This window comes from Emys orbicularis, chromosome 3, assembly GCF_028017835.1.
Source record: "Emys orbicularis isolate rEmyOrb1 chromosome 3, rEmyOrb1.hap1, whole genome shotgun sequence".
In the NCBI taxonomy this organism is placed as follows: Eukaryota; Metazoa; Chordata; order Testudines; family Emydidae; genus Emys; species Emys orbicularis.
In genome coordinates, this window is record NC_088685.1 from 205,021,484 (window position 1) to 205,041,518 (window position 20,035).

The 20,035-nt window shown below is 46.5% G+C and overlaps 1 protein-coding gene across 1 annotated transcript in view; it reads right to left on the reverse strand.

Moving 5' to 3' along the window:
* SPTLC3 (serine palmitoyltransferase long chain base subunit 3) overlaps positions 1-20,035 on the reverse strand; it is a 127,100-nt gene that overhangs the window by 67,095 nt on the left and 39,970 nt on the right. Inside the window, exons 2-3 of the mRNA XM_065401821.1 lie at positions 7,211-7,402; positions 3,963-4,117 (exon numbers count right to left, since the gene is read on the reverse strand). Of these exons, the coding sequence (XP_065257893.1) occupies positions 3,963-4,117; positions 7,211-7,402 (347 nt within the window). The remainder of the gene's footprint in view (positions 1-3,962; positions 4,118-7,210; positions 7,403-20,035) is intronic.

Here is a 20,035-nt window from a genome sequence, read left to right on the forward strand (position 1 = left end):
GCCCTGATATTGCGTGAGAAGATCTGGGGATAATCGGAGCCTGATTGGTGCATGGGTGGAGAGCTTCATGAGGTCTGTGAACTAGAATGGTCAGGGACGGTAGGGTGCTGTGAGGATGATGGTGGCTCTGTCCCGACACACCTGAGAATCTGAAGCAACAGGGGAATGGGGGGGGGGGGGGGGGATATTGAGGTATGCAACTTTCATGTCAAGAGCCGTGAACCAAGCTTCCTTGTGGAGAGAGGAAATCGATGTCAACATGATCATGCAGAATTTCAGCTTTCTGATGAATGTAATTTAGCTGATGAAGGTCCAGGATGGGTCTCCGCCCTATGCCTTTTTTCAGGATGAGGAAACATGGTGAATAGAATTTTTTCCCTTGGGGTTGTGGGGGAATGCCCTCTATCACACCCTTGCGGAGCAGGAAGTCAGTTTCCTGCCGAGTAATCAATTGGTGGGAGAAATTCCCTGAAGGGGATAAGGGGGGCGGAGAGGGATGTGGCGGGAAGGAGACAAACTCTGTGGAGTATCTTTGATGGATGATCTTCAGTATTCAACTGTCCATGGTAATCTTGCCTCAACTGTGGGCAAAATGGGCAAGGCAGACGCTGAAGATGCTGAGAATGAAGCGGTTAGCATTCATAGTGGTTTGAGGGTGTTGACCCACATGTCAAAAATGGCCTGTGGCTGAGATAAGGTCAAGGAGATGGTAGTGGCCTAGGCTGACCAGACGTCCCAATTTTATCGGGACAGTCCCGATTTTAGGGGACTTGTCCCGTGTCCCGACCTTACATTGGTCGGGACGCACTTTGTCCCGATATCGGGGGACTGTCTGGTGGAGGACGCAAGCCGGCACTGCCGGCGCCGCTCACCTCTTCTTCCTGGGCCCTGAGGCAGCTCAGCTGAACTCCCAGCGCCTGCCTGCCCACCGGCCGGCAGGAGCCTGCAGAGTGCTGCAGCCCCCACTCCCCAGGCACGCACAGAGACGGCGAGGAGGTCTCCACTGTGTGCTGCAGGGGCGGGGGGGGGCTTGTAGGCGCCGGCAGCGAGCCCCCCGCCCCTGTCCCCGCCCCCCCCCGAGCGACCTTAGGAGCCAGAGGGACAGGACCTGCCTGCTGGATGCTCCCTGGGAGCCGCTCTAGGTAAGGCTAGCACTGCCTGGGACTCACCTGGCCCCCTGGCAGGTCCCTCTGGCGGGGGTGGGGGCAGTTTTTTTTGTTTTTTTGTTTTGCTCTGCCGCCCGCTTGTTTTTTGTTTTTCGTTTTTTGCTCCGTTCCCCCCGCGTCCCGATATTTGACCTCTGTCATCTGGTCACCCTATAGTGGCCGGAGCTGGGAAGTGGGGCCTCTGGAACCTCAGTCGTTTTCAAGGGGGTTCCGGTGGCTGCTGGTAATAGGGCAGATAGGCAGCCGGTGGATGGTATCTGAAAGGCTGCAGCTGGTAATTCCATGTAGGGGCTGTGGTGTAGATTCCCAAAGAGTGTAGAGTGGAGCATGAGTCCTTCAGGAAGTGCAGGGATTCATCTGTTTTGGCGTTGAAGAGATTGGCTTTGTCCAAAGGGTGGTCTTCTGGACCTCCCAAAGGAACCTGGACAACTGAAGCCATGAATCCCTGTGATCACAAGTCCAGTGGCTAAGGAGAGGGAAGCAGTGTCAGCTGTCTCCACTGCTGCCTGGAGGGTGACCTTCGCCACCAGTATACACTTGTCCATTAGGGCCTGGAACTGGGCCTGGTCTTCCACAGGAAGCTTGTCCTTAAACTCTGCTAGACTGCCATATATGTAAAAATTGTACTTAGCTAGCAGAGCCTGATAGTTCACTATGTGGAATTGCAGACTCGCCGATGAAAATGGAGATAAGAATGTCTTTGTATGTCTGGGTGTCTGCGGGGTGCCCATGGAGACTTTGGAGGGACCCGGTTGCATAGTCAGGCCTGTTCTGTCTGCGTGATGTCGAACTGGCACCGTCAGAGTATTCGAAGCCGCACTCATAGACGGGCACTCTAAGAGTCCTTGTACCAGTCCTTGTACTGGCATTACTGATGGGTCCTGCTTCTTCTTTGCCTTATCCTCCAGATGGGGTGTGTGTGTGTGTCTTTGGCACTGGTTCTGTGGGGTCCGGGCGTGACATCTCACCTGACTTGGCATAACTTGAGGAGGGAATGCATCTCTTATGAGCAGTATGCTGCAGGGATCTGCTCTTGTGCCCGTGAGAGTGTTTTTTGCTCTCATGGTGGGACTTGTCCTTACTTTTCAGTGTTGGCGGTTACACACCATGGCTTGTGCTTGGAGGGGCACTGCCGGATTGTGCAGGCTGTTGTACAGGGGGGTCTCCCTGGCCAGGATCTGAGTGCATCCAGGGCCTCATCGCCTCTTCCATCAGGAATTTGCAGAGATGGAGCTCACAGGCCTTTCTGGTTCTGGGCGAGAAGGACTTACAGATGGCACACTTCGCCAAGATGTGTGCTTCTCCCAGGCAGTATAGGCACCATCACTGATAAAATAGGAAAGAGGGCAGGAGATGGAGTTCTTGAAGCCTGGGATCTTAGACATAATCCATCAGTGTTGAGGGGTTGAGTTCCCCAACTGGGGAGTGGTTCTACTAAACTACAAACTATACTACAACTATATTAACTATATTAATTATCCTAACTAAGGTATAGAGTAAAATTATAAATTATTTACAGTAGAGAAAGGCAAGTCTCTCATCTGGTAAGAGCGAAGGAGGATCAGGGGTTCCAACTCAGGCCATGTGGCAGTAAGAGGGAACTGGAGTGGCATTGCCTGGTACTGCCCCATATACCTTCAGTCGGGAGCATGAGGAGATGTACCGCGCATGTGCGGGTCAACAGACACTGTGTGTGCACCCATGTGTGGAATACATACAAGGCCCATCACTCAAAGAAGAACTGTTTGCTTACACACAATGTTTGCCACAATGTTCCATCCTACAGGTGACTGCATTTCAGGGAGTGAAACAATGCCTGTATATATTGTTTCAAAATTGCCTTAGGATCGTTCAGGAGGAACAATGTACATTTGACATATGCTTATCCACTTCCAGACTCTGTTGGACTGTCAGAGGCATGGCTTCCATCAAGTTGTGTTAAGAGAGCCATTACCAGAGGAACAACCGTGCATCATACATTGGAAAAAATAAGAAGACATTTCAATGTAGTTTCAATAATCTGAAAAATAATCCATAAAACCCACATGCTGCAACACTCCCAATATCTTTCTAATACATGCGTTTACTTTTTCAAAATATTTCAGCAACCATAGTATAAACAGAGACACTACATACGCTTTCACTATAGTGCTTTTCTACCTCAATTTCAATAGAATGACGTTGAGTGTATATAAAGCCTTAGGTTCCAAGCTTGAAACTCAATACCAAAGAATTGGGGCAGATCCTTGTGTGTAATTCAGAAGTCTCATCTACACAGCACAAGCAACCATCGTTCACAACTGTGCTTAAGAAAGGTTTAAACCAAACTGGGTTATAAGAGAGTTTGGCTGAGCAGTGTGGATGGGTCCAAACTGTGTTATAAATGCTTTTAAATCTCTTTTAGGTTTTTACCTGGGTTAAAGCAATTTTTTTTTAAAAAGCCCATTTGCAACATAATTTGGCCTCCTTCCATCCTGCCTGCCCAAACAGTGTTTAGAAGCACAGTGCTCGATCTTCAGCTGGTGTAGAGCCACTGACTTTAAATGTGTTAAATGCTGTTGTTTTCCCTTTGTAGATGGATCAGAAATTAGTTTTGTAACACCAGTAACCTACATTTAAAGCAGATTTTAGAGACGGGGGCAATATATAAATAAACAAATAATATTTACCCATCAAGTTTTGTTCTGTTGCCATATTCCAACTTGAGAAATTACATTCTGCATACTTATATTCCCATTATAGTTTTCTACTTCCCTGGCTAAAAAGCTGTTGCTTGCTACCTGAAGCCTGACCCACCTAAATGTCCAGTTGAAATCATCTGTAACACGTTCTATCAGGTCAAACTGTGGCCCTGGGACGCTGCAGATTGGACGGTTCCAGTTATCTCGTATTCTCATGTAGAGGTTTCTTGTGTAAAAGTTCTCAAAATCTTGATAAAGTGGCACAAAATCCTGGTTTGAAAACACGTACAGGGTTACATTTCTAGGCAAGTCACCATCTTATGTCCTTTATTTATTCAAATTAAAAAGACAGACTAATTCATTAAGAAACTGGTAGTAGTACAAGCCTAGTGTTCCTGTGCCATATATAAACTCCCACATTTGCAGATTTGCTTAATTACCTAGATTACCATGTATGGCCCATTTATTTCTGCCTGGCAGGTAGCAGAGAACTCATGAAAGGGCCCAATCTTCTGAAAGCTCATACCAGGAGGAGCCATCATGCCAGATACACACTATGAAAGTTATTTTGAAAATAGAGAGTTTCATTATAATGCAGAGCTGCTAGCAAATGTGGGATAAAAAGCCCATCGTAATCCATAAGAAAACAGGTTCATTAGATATAACCTGAAAACCTACAGTGATTTATTTGGATATTTTCAGCTTAGACTAGAAGTTCCCACCTCAGTTTATACACGCCTTCTTCTTGTAGGGCATTGACTTTGGTTGACAAATACTTAACCATGGATTATATATATGTTGCATCACAGTCATACTAGTTAGCAAATATATACATATGAAATATGAGAATTAGCAGAATACACAATGGTGTGGTAAAAAGGTTTTATTGGAAAGTTTAGGATCATCATTATTCACAAGTGGCCAAATCACAGAGGACATATCAAAAGTGTGATAATGAAGTCTTTATATCCTGCTACTTCATTATGTAGCTTATGCTGCTTTAAAAAACCCTACAAAAACAAAAACAGCCCGCCCCCTATTTTAGGAACAGTACCATCTTCCAGATTTTTTGAATGGAGTTGGTTTTCTTTTTTGTATCTTTCCTCCTATAGCTCCAGGTCCCTTGACCCAAACTACAGAGGGCTCAGAAGGAGAAGGAAATTATAAACTAATCAATTTTAGAATCCATACAAATGATTATAAAATAGCTTTTCTGTGTATCACAATGCCATGACTTTAGGGTCCCATATCTTGGGCCTACCAGGGAAAGAAGCAATTCTTGGGTGTCTCGTTGGAATATGAGGATCCCTCACTTATTTCTAGCCCTGATCATGCACAGGGCTTTGAGTGGTAAACCTGCCACCAGTCCAAAAATGAACTGGTCAGTCCTGGCCCTCAGACCAATGTAATTTTGGAGTGGGGACAGGTGAAGAAGGAAACCTTTGTGATATATATGGCCCATATTTGAAAGCTGCTCAGATTGTTAGAAATCGTGCCCCCATGGGAATCTCAGGGATCAAGCATGAATTGATCATCTATAGCTGCTTGGGATCATTCATGCTTCCACTTCCTCTGGCAGGTCTGCTTTAAATTGTCTGGATCAGTATCAGACAGACTGGTATTCGATACAGATATGGTCAATTTAAAGCAGACGTGACAGAGGAGATCGAAGCATGCATCTAAGGCAAACTGTTTTTGTTTTGTAGCTGGAGCAGAAGAATCAGACTAATTTATGATTTACTTGGCAAACATACACTCTGGGATGGGAATCTGCCAAAATACTCTCTGTGGAGTAGCGAGAGGGCAGCACGACAATGGTCTCCATTTTAAAAGAGGATAGCATCATAATATTGTCATTATTGTACGCTTATATCAACAGTACTCCAGTGTATTCCCAAAAACTCTTCCAGGGCATCATTTATGCACGTGTTAGCATAACGGAATTAGGGCAACAGCAATCCCCAAATTATCCAGGAATAGTGCTCCAGTTTCCAACAATTGTTATAAAAGAGGGTTTTATATTTTGGTATCACAGCTTATTTTCTGCTTGATGGCTACCTATGTGTGAACTTCATTTGTATTTACCATCTCCTGTGTTTATAGGAAGAAAACAAGTCACTCTCTTAAAATAGCAGTCTGCAAAGAGTTTTTTAAAATACATATTTTTAGGTTAAAAATCTTGATGACTAAGCTAAAGAATACTACATGCCCAAGCTTTGTTCTTTCAGGACATATTTTAGCTTTCAAGCAAATATAAAGCTCTTGATTCTGCAAATTGTCACCTCCCTCTCCTTTTACTATTATGGGCTGTTACTAACAAAATTTCCTTTTGGACAGATAGAAGAGGAAACCCAGCTCCGGGAGAGGCCAGCCAGATAGGTTTGTTAGTGTAATGAGAAAAGATAAGAAACAGAGCTAAAGTGTTGCTGGGTATGTCAGGAGATAAATATATGAACGTACACTTGGAGACTGCCTTGACTCCTGTCTCGAGGCAAGGTCAAGCAACCAGTCGGGAGGGACAAAGGGGTTGGGGCAGGGGAGGCATAAGACACACTAAAAGCCAAAGAAAAGCCTGACCTTGGCCAGAACACAACCTTACTCCTTACTTTTCCCATGGGATACAAAAGAGGTGGTACCAAAGCCCCCAGAATCACGACCCACCAAAACGGAACATGACCATAAATTGTAAGGGGTGGGACCAGGGGCATGTGTAACCCACACACCCCCTAAGTGTGGTGTTCTGTCCCATCTAGTGGCACTGAGACCACAGAGAGAGAGAGAGAGAAAATGAGTCTGCTCTACAGCCTTAGCTAACTGCCAGTTGGCTTTTAGCTCATGTGGTAGAGGCTCATGCTTTAAGCTCCAGAGGTCCCTGGTTCAAGCCCACCCGCTGACAACCGGGGTCTGTCGGCATTACAAGTAGGCAGACTCATTTTATCTCTCTCTTTAAGTGGTCTCGGTGCCACTAGATGGGACAGAACACCACACCCAGGAGGTGTGTGGGTTACACATGCATTACAGGTAGGGTGACCAGATGTCCCGATTTTATAGGGACAGTCCCGATTTTTGGGTCTTTTTCTTATATAGGCTCCTATTACCCCACCCTGGTCCCGATTTTTCACATTTGCTGTCTGGTCACCCTAATTACAGGTATAATTAAGCCTGGGAAGGAGGAGGAGGTGGGAAAAACAGAGACTCTGCGGCATACAGAGCTATGGATATGCTTGCTTGATTAATCCCAATAAACATCTCATTGTCTGCACTTCAGATTTCTGGTCTTCTGCTTTCTGTCTGCATGACAAGAACCAGGAGAGAGTGAAGGGAAAGCCCTTAACACAATACACAAACTTTTTTCATACATACTTTTTGTTCTTCTCTTTCTGCAGCAAGGTTACATCTTTCTAATCCACAGGCTCTCATAAAATCTCGCAGGTAGCCAAATATTGTTCCAACGCCAAAGCCCAAATAAGTCAAAACAGCAACATACATTGGTGCTTGTTCAAAGTGTTCATTAAACGGCCTTTTGTAGAGACCTCCATTTGATATGCCATTTTTCTGAAAATGCAAAATAAGAATTTGTGATTAAAACATTTCAACTGGCCTTAAAACCAAAAATAATTTGCTTCAAGACCTCACGCTTTTAGACGCAATCTCTTCCTATAGTGTAGCATGGAGTAGCAGAGGTATATCATCACAGCATTAGACCCAGCAAATCCTAAATTTAAGGAGGATTACTTCTTATGCTGTAGTCGTTGTTATAGGTTCTAGGAATAAGACAAGCAATAACAGGAAAGGGGGTAACCTGGGCTTGTACCTTGAGTTAGCTTACAAAATTGAGATTGCAGAATATGCCAGTGTTGAAATCAAGGGCTGTTATTTGTGTCCATTTAATAAAATTCAATTTTTTCCTGTGTATAGAAAAGATACTTCCACTGGACACTGATTGAAGGCTTTGCAGGCACCAAGAGAAATGCATAGATCCACTTAAAAAAAATAGCGGAAAGGGCAAAAATCAGTAATGGTGCTAATGCTGCTGATGCTCAATTTTATTTATGAAGATTTTATAATTTTTACTTGAAAGAGAGAGAGAATGAATTCTAGCTATATACACATACACATATATTTTATATACACAAACAAACACTGATTTGCTCTTGAGGAATTTGTCTCTAGTTCATATTGCGATTGTAAGGTTACAATCCAACCCTTTGTTTATAAATGTAACAAATTTTGGGTCACAAGTCACTGAATTACTAAACATCCAAGATGAAGGTTTGACAGGCTAAATCAATACTAATCAAAATTGATGTAGAAACATGATCAGAAATATGGATCTTATCAATACCTACAGCGTCTATCTGTGCTGCTAAGAGTATGGAAATTCAGAAGAATATCTAGCATGTAGTGAGGCGGTATGACCTCCCTTCAAGCCAGAAGGGGAGGAACCACCCTCCGTGCACAAGTGGGTAGAGCCAGGCCTGCCTTGCTCCTCCCGCCGGAAGTACATCACTGGGACAGGAAGTATAAAGGGCAGGGCCTCCCGCTCAGTTGGGGCCGAGACACCAAAGGAGGCAGCCGAATCCTGCTCACTCCCAGACGCTGATCTGCTGCTGAACCCAGTGATGTCCTGCCCGCTGGGGAGCCTGTTCCTGCCACGGACCTGCCGGGACTGCTACAGGCCACCTACCCAGAGGAGGCGGAGGACGCCCTGCTGTTCCACATACACCCCAAGGGGAGGGGAGGAAGTGGCCCAGAGACAGTCGACCTTAGACTGGCTGCAGCTTCGCCTGAGGCATGGCCAATGTGTTACGATTGGGATCCCCGCTGACCCAGTGGCAGACCACTCCACCACTGTTAGGGCCGTGGGTTGGGATCCGATGGAGTAGGGTAGGCCCGGACCCCACCAGCCACCCCACCCCTGGGGTGGCAGCCTCCCCTCGCCAGGCCCAGTGGCCTGTGCCCGTCAGTTGTCTGCTGGAGCCAGGATGTCCTACCCCTGGGGTTTCCTCTGGCTCTGCTACAAGAGCCCAGAACTGATTGACTACTGGGTTTGCTCTGTCTCTGCCTCCATAGGCCAGTGCTAATTGACTGGTGGGGTCACTCTGCCCTGGGCCGAAGGGCTTGGAGCTACTTAATGCTGGTGTTGGCCCGAGCCCCTGCCCCAAAGGCCCTGAAACCATAGACTAAGGCGGGTGCAGCCCCTGCTTGAAACGTCCAAGGGCCCTAGACGGTTGGCTGCACAACCCATTAAAGTGGTCAGGACGCTAATGCCTACGCTGATTCCCCTGATGCGAGGTGGAGGCCCCGATGACGAAGTGAGGCAGTGTGGCCTCCCTCCAACCCAGAGGGAGAGGGACAACCGCCCCACCACTACAAGCCTCAAAAATGTTTAGTGAACTGGAAGATTTAAAACAAACAAACAAACAAACATATTCCCTCTCTGTCAGGTTTAAATGTTGCAAAGTGTTCTGCATTCTTCAATGTATGTAAAGTATTTATTGTATCAGTCTTTGAGATGGGTTTATTTGTTCCTCATCCCAGGATTACACATTTTAACAATATTGACTCATTCAGAACTGGCCCATTTACTGCATTGCAGTTCTCAACAGTAATCAAACGGAATCATTTTTGTAGCTCTCTTGTGATGGTTGAAGCTATTGTACCATGGTACCATCCACTCCAGTGTGGTCACATAAGTGGGTCAGCTGCACATTGTGATTAACTGTATGAAAATTAAAGGATGAGTACTGAGGTTTGGCCTCCAACCATGAAAGTCAGCCTTTGCAACACCAATGGAGATCTCCATGCCATGTCCTGACATTGATAAACGCCTACCACAAACTAAGGCTAGGCAGTTTGTGAGCTACATGATGTGCACAGCTGATCTAAGTGAAAACATACTTCTATTATTGTCACCTTATATCCCAGAGCCGGGACACAAGGGTAGCAGCTTTGAAGGAGCCATCCTCTCCTTCACCCACAGCTGTGGGATTATATTTAAAACTTGTGTAGTGTGGCAGTTCAGATCCAATGTCATGCAGCTTTTCACATCTCCAATTCTCTTCCTCTGTGCTGCAACTCCACTGCTTCATACTAGTCTGGGTCCCTCCAAGATTGACCCATCTCCAAGCTGGCCTGACCACAATCACAAAAATAAGAAAGAGAAAAAACCTAGGAGAAATGATCTAGTAGGAAATGGGAATATTCAGCCACTGGTAGAGAACTTATTGGCTAAAGCGCCAACCCAGAGGACAAATGACCCAGGGCAGTCATTCCTCAGTGGGGGTCTTAGTGGCAATTTGTTTCTCATTTGCCTCCATCACAACACCCTTCACTAACTCAATAAAGAATTCTGCCCCCAAGCAAGTCCACTGTTGCTTCCATGAGATCAGAGCTTTGAAGAAATGAAAAAGATCCCGTCTCTTCTACTTATCTTGTGCAGTCTGCACTCTGAGCGAGAGATTGTTTTATAGACAGGCGTACCTCAGAGAGCCCAAGCAGTCTTCTCACAAAAATTCTGGTCCTTTTATCTGACTAGAGAGCTCCTACCCAGAGAGATTACATACTCTGTAGTGGAGAAGAACATCTGGCAATCCACTGGGCAGCGGGGGCCCTATACTATCCATTCCTTGGAATCCCATTCATGCTGGTCAAACAAGCTCTGTTCAAATGACTACATGCCATGAAGGGCTCCAACCGAGACATTACTTGAAATCAATAGGGCTGTGATGCCAGATAGTTAAGTTGGACATCAGCCAGGAACATTGTCTTCCCCAAGCTCTTATGGCGTTCTGTTCCAAGGATCACTGTGGTAGTTGGGGTTGGGGAGGAATGTAAAACACACAAATGGCAGGTAAGTATCTTCAAAGGCATCTCCAGCCACTTGGGCAGCGATAGGAGATTCCGACAATGAAAGGTAAAGATTTTGCAGCATTCCCCAGATCTGCAGGTCCCCTGCTCCCTCATCCAGAATCCTCTACTTTCTTTTTCATTGTCCCCAACCCAAATGTCAGTCAGACGCAGAGGGAAAAGGGCAACGCTTGCAGTCTTAATCTTTTCTCTTGATACAGCAGTAGTGGTTCCTGCAGAGCCCACTGAACTGTGGGCCCCACGCACCACTAGTAATGCTGGGGTTGAATTTATCCCACCTGGCTTGTATCACCCACATACACACACAAAAGACTTCATGGCTAAAAATTCAGGCCAGGTCCTCAGCTGGTGTAAATCAGCCTACCTCCTTTAAAGTCATGGAACTAGGCTGATTTATATTAGCTGAGGATCTGGCCCTCATTCAATAGTTTCACGCTATTCTTTGCCGCGAGTATAGTCTCAAACAAACATTATAGTACAGGCATTAGACAAGGGCAGAGCTATGAAACCTTTTCTTAAACGTATGAACACAGCCAGGCTTGTAGAATTAGAAAGCTGTCAACACGGGCTTGTCTACATGGTGCGGCAAACCATGCCAGAGGGGAGTGATTTGTAAAGTGCACTAACGTGCTGTGCTCCAACTGCCCCATGTAGTCCCTGCTGGCGCACTCTAAACGATACTTCATTCATGTAAATGTAGTCCTGTTTGAAACTGGGTACCTTTTAGAGTGTGCCAGCAGGGTCTACCTGAGGCAGTTAGAGCAGATCACGTTAGTGCTCTTTGCAAATCACATCCCTCTACAGTGCACTTTGCTGATGCCGTGTAGACAAGCCTTAATTCCTTCCCGCCTACTTTCATTTTGCATTTCTCACTTTATTTACCCATGCCTCACACAGCAGAGCAAAGTTCACTTGATTCCCTTTCAGAGTAAGAACTGCTGGACTCTGACAATTTCTTCTCTCTCACTCACCCCACCCAATGCCCTCAACTGCAGGTGTCTGCAGAATCACTTGATGCTATACCCATCCCTCATATGTTTTGAAACTTCTGATGCTTATGAAAGACAGAGAACAGATTGTTGTGTAACTTTAAAAAAATCTCACTGGTGATTACATGACAATCACAAAACTCTTGGTGTTTGCAAGCCTTTTCAAAATGACAGAGGTAAAAGAGCTACATTCACAACTCCCCTACAACAAACCTGAATTTCCCCCCACAAGCCTTGGGTAATTCATGGGAGCAGCTAACCCATATATAAAAAAACCTTTCTAAAGTCAGACACTTATACTACACAGTACTTCAAAGGCAAGCAAGTATCCACAATTGATGCAATCTCTCCCTTTCTTTCCATTTCAATTGCATTTTTCCAAATATTTTTATTGGATCAGAATGCATTTTTAGTGGCATGTGCCCTACCTATACGAACACTTAAAAAAAGGAGAGACATCGTATTTTGTCAGTATTTCTGCCTTTCGCAGACAGTGTGTTATCTTGTTACAAACAGGTCTTGTAAACCAGGGTTGTCATTTTATTTTGGATTAAAAACAATGCCCAAGAACCACCACCATCTTTAATACCAGAGAAGCTAATTCTCACACTATTGCAAGCTTTGCCTTTTCAACACTTCTGCCCCAGACCAAGCTGAAACCCCCTATATTGGCTACGGATTAGCCTGTCCTTTGAAGACTAGATATCTGCAATTAATCTGTGCAAGGGATCTCTGTCATCTCTGCCAAGGCATTTAAATGCCACCCATAAACGCTACCAGTAGTATCCAGTCTACTAGTCAAATAACCAAGGATTAGATTCACAAAGGCATGTAGGTGTCGCAACACTGAACTTTGCCATGTCTCACTTTCAGCGACCTATAAAATCACTGCCATTCATGAAGCCTGACTTAGGCACTTAAGCTCCCTATACAGTAAATTGGATAAGATAAGCGCCTAAGACTGGGATTCACAAAAGACAGCATGCTAGGGAGTTCCCAAACTAAGTTAGCCAGTGGGAGATGCCAACATGAAGGGTGTGTCCTAAGCCCTGCCCCCTGAAGGAATTCATTGCCTATGTCCGGGATGGAGGGAGACACCTTAAGTGACACACAATTAACACAGGACAGGCAACACCAATCTTATAGGGCTTCATCAGTTTGGCTGAAGATAATAGACACAGATTACTTAAAGACAGCATCACTATGTAATTGAACCCTTTAATAGCCTCTGTGCAACACCAATGTTAGTAATTCAACAAGGAAAGAGCAAAGCTACTGCACTGACGTTGGAACACATAACAAAATAATGGTTAAAGGCGGCTTATTTTAGTCACAAAGTGGATTATGGCCTGGACTTGCTAATGCAAATCATTTTTCCTTAATTGATGCTAGACCTCCTGCATGGCTATTGGCAGGTAGCTATACATGGAGAGTTAAGACATAATACAGTATTCATCTTACAAGCAGGGCATTATCATTTCAATCTTATGCTTATGGATTTTGAAATGTTCCCAGCACCTTTTATAATCTAATGAACGTTGTATTGGCATACCTGGTTTAAAAATCCCTTCTCATTTGCCTATTTGGTTGTAGGTTCTACAATGTTTGGTCAGCATTTGCAGAAGCAATGGGACCTCCCCATACTGAAGGAAACAGGACTGGTTATCACAACTCTAGCGTCATTTATGTAGATAAGAAAAAGAGCTCTCTGCAAACCATGTCTTGTTTAGAAGGGATAAAATCTGATCCCAAAAAAGATGAAACTCTCTAATTTCCCTCAACTGACAGATATAATGTAGATCTGCTAATAGCTGGGATTTAATGGTTATTACAGGAAATTGATCAAAGACTATATGAATCTGGTTGATCTATTTGTAGCTTTTAGTAGGGAGAACACAGAATTCAAGAGGGATATGCAACATCAAGAAATATTTGATGAAAACAATAAATCACATGATTTCTACATCTGTTCAGAATTTCACAGATTTCAAGAAGCCATTCCAAATGCACACAGACACCTATGACAGTGCATTCCTATGGCAGAAGGCTGATGAGGGGACAGTGATTATTACCGATGTAATCCAAATGCTATCTGGAGTGAGCTTTCTCAGTCAGAGGCAGAATACCTGGGGCTTAGATGGACATTTCCTCCCTAGCACTAAAGGAAAACATTTATTGCTCATCACTGTCTCAAGTGGCTGATGATAGTTCTGTCCTGTAAGGAAAACCATCAAGATGCAGATTGAGTCTCAAGGAATTTGATGTGGATCTACTTAAACTTTCTAGGACAAAGGCGGCACCCAATACCTTCCCTAGAAACCTATTCCTTGATATCCTTAAGAAATAGTTTAGTTCCACAACAAGTAGGGATTGTAGGTCTGAATCTTACATGATCAGGCATTATCCTCCTTGAAAGCAAAAGAAAACAAAACAAAAAACCTGAAATAACTTCAATCAGAAGACCCAATGATTAGAAGTGTTATTGACACAGCTCCATATGCTTCCATTGATCTCCACTAGTACTGCTTAAAAGATAGGGTATCCTTTACTGTAATGATATGGAATCATTTCTGATACAATCACCCAGGATGTCAGTTCAGATCAGATATGCCAGACTCTTTAACAGGAATACTGTTACTAAGGCTATACACTACCGCGGGATCGACGCTGCTGCGATTGATGCACCTGGGGTCGATTTAGCGGGTCTAGTGAAGACCCGCTAAATCGATGGCAGAACGCTCTCCGGTTGACTCTGGTACTCCACTGGGAACGAGAGGAGTAAGTTAAGTTGATGGGAGAGCATCTCCCGTTGACCCAGCGTGGTGTAGTCACTGCAGTAAGTCGACCTAAGCTACGTCAACTCCAGCTGCGTTATTAACATAGCTGGAGTAGTGTCACTTAGGTCGACTTCCCGCGGTAGTGTAGACATAGCCTAAGTTAGGGATGATCATAGAATTGTTGTATCTTCAAGTTGCCAAAACAAGAGTTACAGCAGCAGGTATTTTGACTAGGAACAAGAAAGTATCATTGACTCATGTCCTAAGCAGCGAAGCTCAGTCAATGAAAAGCAGATTCATATATGGTCACAGTATGTCTACAGTGCCCTCGACTGTATGTAAGAGAATGGTCCCTGCTGAAGGCTCAGAGAAAACATATATCTAATAGAGAAACAGCCTATATAGACTGGTAAAATGTTCCAGAAGTGCCCAAGTGACTTAGGAGCCTAACCCATACATCAACACAGCAAAAAAAGACCCGTGGCAGTGAGTATCGGAGCCCGGATCAACTGACTTGGTCTCGCACTGCAGGGCTGAAAATAATAGTGTAGATGTTCAGACTTGGGCTGGAGCCCAGGATTTCAAACCTCTTGAGGGGGAGGGTCTTGGCGTCCGGGCTCCAGCCCAAACATCTAGACTGCTATTTTAGTCCTGCAGCATGAGCACTGTGAGCCTGAGTTAGGTTCTGAGACTCGTTGCTGAGGGTTTTAATGAGATTTAGGAGCCTATCTCCCTTCAATAATTTTGAAAAATGTTACCCTAAGTGAACAGTATTAATTGTTTGCTCGGGTGCATCAAGTTTGTGCAACTCTTCCTCTGCACTTCCCACAAGCACAAATTTTATATGGGAATACCCTTTGCTAGTGAACTTTAATCAAACTACAGCCAAACTTCTAGGCACACAGTACAAACTCACGAAAGCATATGCCTTCTGAGGAATCAGACACACAGGTGTGAATAGTACTTACACAGGGAATTGTCATATTAATTGGGACCTGTCATTTCTACAAATTGCTTTAGATTTCAACACTTTTCCATAGTCAAGCACAAGTGATAATCCAGCATATCTACTATATGGTAGAATTATTCCAGATCCACTTAACCCAGTCTTGAGAAGTGTCCTGAACATGAACCATTCTACTTAATACTATGAACCTAGAGATGAATGACTATCATGCTAGAAATGTCTTGGACCAGTTCCAAATACAAAAAGCATCATTAGAATATCCAGGAGAGAAGCTGTTTTGAGTGTAAATGACTTAGTATGAGCTGTAACTTATTTCAACTCCAACACAGCTATGGTTTTACTGCAGCTCCCTTTCACACCACCACAGGTATTCAGCAGGACTGATTATATTGAATAGTTATTTGAGTGAAGATGCTACCATCTACAGAAAATGCTCGAGTATATAATATTGAATTTAGCACTTCTCCCAGTAAAATACATGGGAGTTTTGCCACCAACCCCATTGGGTGGAGGAGCAACCTCCTACTCTCTCACAACACTTTGCAATCTTCACAATGAGAGATTTGAGATTTTCCAGCCAAGAATAAGATTGCTGTATCTGTCAGAACAAGTGCCTTCACTCTGTTGAAATGCACAGCTGAATTCCGACATGGACACTCTATACTCAATTCATCTAAGTAACTGAGGAGGTAGCTCATGGAGCCTGTCCCCAAGATGCGGCTTGAGCTTCTACCTAGTGCTTGCTAGTTAGAGTGGCCCTTCCCTCTCCTTGCATGGATTGCATCCTGGATTCTTTTTTGTGACACGTTGTGCCTCCACCCAAGATGGTTCCTCACTGGACCGGGACACAAGGGGTGCTGTGCCTTGGGAAAATGAATGATGCTGCTAATGGACATGGGAGTATAAAAGCCAGCACAGAATGAAACTATGAAGTACATCAACAGAAACCCCAGCAAAGAAATGACACATCCAAAATTAACAATGCCACAATGAGGGACTTTACTGGGAGCAGGAAAATAGGACCTGGAAAGGAAAGGGTTAACTAATAAGTACTACAGCATCAACAAATCAGCCAGTTTCCCACCTCACCACACTCACAATTCTTCCTGATCCCCAGCTCCCTCCTGGCTCCATTCCAGGCAGGTAGTACACGGAGTATGATCTGGAGACGAGTGCACAAAGAACATCTGGGCTCCCCCTCCACCCATGGGGCCCTTCCCTCTGCTCTTCTCCTTCCCCACAAGGCCCTGCCCCCTGGTCTGGCCAGAAGCCAGGCCATGGTAAGAGCTGTGCAGGGAGCCCAGGACACTGCGGGGAGCCCTGGACCCTCCACCTGTCCTGGGACACGGGCTGGGAGCTGCTCTTGGGCATCCCAGCCCCCTGCCCAAGACAGGTGCAGGGTCTAGGGCTCCCCTGGGCAGCTCTTACCATAACCTAGGGCAGTAGTCCCGAAACTGTTGGGCACGGCCCCTAGGGGAGCATAGAGGGACATTTGGAGGGGCGTGGCAGGGTCCAGCAGTGCCCTGCCTCCAGCTCTGCTCCAGCCCCAACCCAGCCATGACTCTGCTCCCGACCACACCCCCACTCACCGCCCCCGACCCTGTTCTTGGCCCCAGCTCATTTGTCCTGTTTGCTCCTGCCAACTGATCACCAGTTGGCAAGAGCAAACGGGACAAATGCCCAGTCTTGCCAAAAAGGAGCTTGGGGTGGGGGTGAGGGGCAGGGCTCAGGCCAGCCCTACGCGGGAGAGGAAGGGGGCTTCATCGAGTGGCTCAGCCAGCCCTGTACAGGGGAGGGGAGAGGGCCAGCTCTGTGTGGGGGGAGGGAAGAGGGGGGAGGGCCAGTTCCAGGAGGGAGGGGGAAGTGATAGGGGTTCAATCCAGTCCAGCACAAGGCGGGGGGGGGAGGGGCTCATTCCAGTGCAGCCGGGGAAGGGAGAGGGCCCTCAGCTCGGCAGCGGGGAGGGCCCTCAGTCTGGCATAGTGCGGTGTTCGGGTGAGCAGTTCAGACAGCTCTGCCTAGGGGTGAGGAGAATATTGCTCACGTTTCCACAGGCTTCTGGCTGGGCTGGAGGCGCACCGTAGTGACCAGTAGCGCTGGAACGGGGGGAGGGAAAGGGGGACTTGATACCAGTCAGCTCTGTGTTCTTGGGGAACCAGGGTGCAGTATCCAGCCTGACTCATGAAAGACACCCCCTGCCCCAGCCTCTGCTTAAACCAAAACCCATCAGAGGAAAAAGCCTGCAGAGAGCAGTGAAGGGAGTTGGGAGACACACCTAGACCCCTCCTGACAAGGGTGACAAGAGTGAGACATCTCCATTAGCATACAGAATGAAGAACAGAGACAACTCCCCTAGCCTCATCTCCATGAAAGATGGGACAGGGAGACATCTCAATTTGCATACAGAATGGAGAACAGAGAACTGCACTGAACTCTGGGACCACAAAAGCAAGGACGCACTGCATCTTGGGAATCTCTGCTCCAGATGTTAATGAACCTATGCCTGCCCACACCCAGCTCAACAGTTATCAGACCAATTTTAGTAAGGAATCCTTGATTGATATCCAAAATACTGAAGCAGCCTAGTTGCATTGTGAGCTCCCTGGAAGAAAACACCACCCATAGCTAAGAGTGACCAGCTCCTATTGTCTAGCCTAAAGAAAACCGTTGAGTCATCAGTTTACCTATAAACAAATCTGGTGTTCTCCCTTGAACCATGGTATTTTCTCTACAAAAATCCCTACTCACCCTCCAGTAAGTGTTCTGATACTTAGATCCAAACTATGCATCAGTTCCACTGGAACTCCATCTTCTCCTGACTGATCGTGCTGGCGGCTCTGCCTGTCTCCTACATTCAGGACCCTGAGCTACCACCATCACCTGGGAACCCCGACCAGTTCAAGCCTCATGGAGTGGGTGAGATCCCCCTCTTTCTCTCTCTCGGTTTTCCTTTCTACCTTAGGTATTAACCTTTAATAATGTATGTTATGTTGGTTTAGCTCTCCTTGTGTAGTTATCACTATTATTCAATACATAACGTTTATGGTTAAGTTGGTTGCTTCTCTCTCTCTCTGAACTTTACTCTTTTGTGTTTTTAGCTTCCCCCATTCACTCTACAGCAACGCTTCTTTTACCTAAGCTAAAGATCCCTGCAGCGCCCAAAATACTGTGGGGTTTGCTCATCAAGTAGGTTACTGCCAGTACAATTGTGACGTGAGAGTGGGGATAGGGACGTGCTGAATCTGGGATGCATAAGGGTAACAGCATGAAAGTGCTGCTTGACCCAGTTCATGGAGCCCAGGGGCAATAAGGAGAGGCAGCTTGAAAGTGCTGCTTCCTCCAGCCCAGTGAGTCCAAAGACATATAAGGGGTCAGCTTGACATTGCTGATTGACCCAGTCCACTCAGACTTGCTCTGTTAGTGTGTGTGTGTGTGTGTGCGCGTGCGCGCGCGCATCCGGTTCTGGGGCTAGAGGAACCCAGCCCTAGGGAACCTAGGTCTTGCAGGATAGCTCCATTGGGAGGGGACTTGCAGAAGGGAGAAGTAGAGCTCCATATGAAAACACAAGTGACACAAGCAGTACATTGATAGAATTACAGAACCCCCCCCCCCCCGAAGAGTAACCCGAATAAATTAGCATACCCCAAAGTAACAGGCAAATCTGGTAACAGGCCTCGCCTGTTCACTTTTCACAAGAGCGGACCCCTCCCCATTCCCCTCTTCTTCCTCCCCGGGGCTCCACCCCCTTGCTCCCCAAGCCAGGCCAGTGTGGAGCCCAGCCGGGGAGCCCGGGAAATTGTTGGAGCCACGGCGGACCCTCTACCTGCCCGCGATGCAGGGGGGTGGAGGGGGCTGAGAGCCCCAGTCATGTCCCCGCCCCCCAGGCTCCTCGCCCGGCCAAGGGCAGGTGGAGGGTCTACAACTCCATGCCAGGTCCCCACAGCTGCCCGCACAGCTCTCCCTGACCCGGCCCCGGTGCGGCGCAGACCCTCCACCTGCCCTGGGTGGGGGAGTCTGGGGGGGCAGGGACACAGGCCAGGGGCTGCTCGGGCCCTCCCGCCCAGGGCAGGTGGAGGATCCGCTGCGGCTCCCCACAGCTTCCTGCTCAGCTCTTATCAAGGTTGGGCTGGGGCTCCGAACCCGCCTCCCCGTCTAGCTGGAGCCAGGTCAGGGAGAGCCGCGCTGGCAGCTGTGGGGAGCCTGGGTCCCTCCATCTGCTCTGGTGAGTCTGTGCTACAGCTCCGGAGCCCTGCAGACTTGCAGAGATACAAAATTTGTATCTGCATCCAAGCTCCTATCCGCAAAAATGGTCCACAGATACCCGTGGATTTGCAGGGCTCTATAGATGGACCTTTGGTCTGACTCAGTATGGCCGTTCTTATTGGCCTTAATGGGAGTTTCTAGTTCATTTTGTCCCCACCCCGACTCCAAGCATGCTGGGAAATGGAGTCCGAGGGCTCTGGTACCCATTATTGTTTTAGTCCACAGACCCCCTAGAGGCTCAGTACATTGTTCCTGAAGCTGGCAGACTCCAAGTAGGGGCTACCCTGACATTACGTCACTTGAACATTTATTTGATAAATTT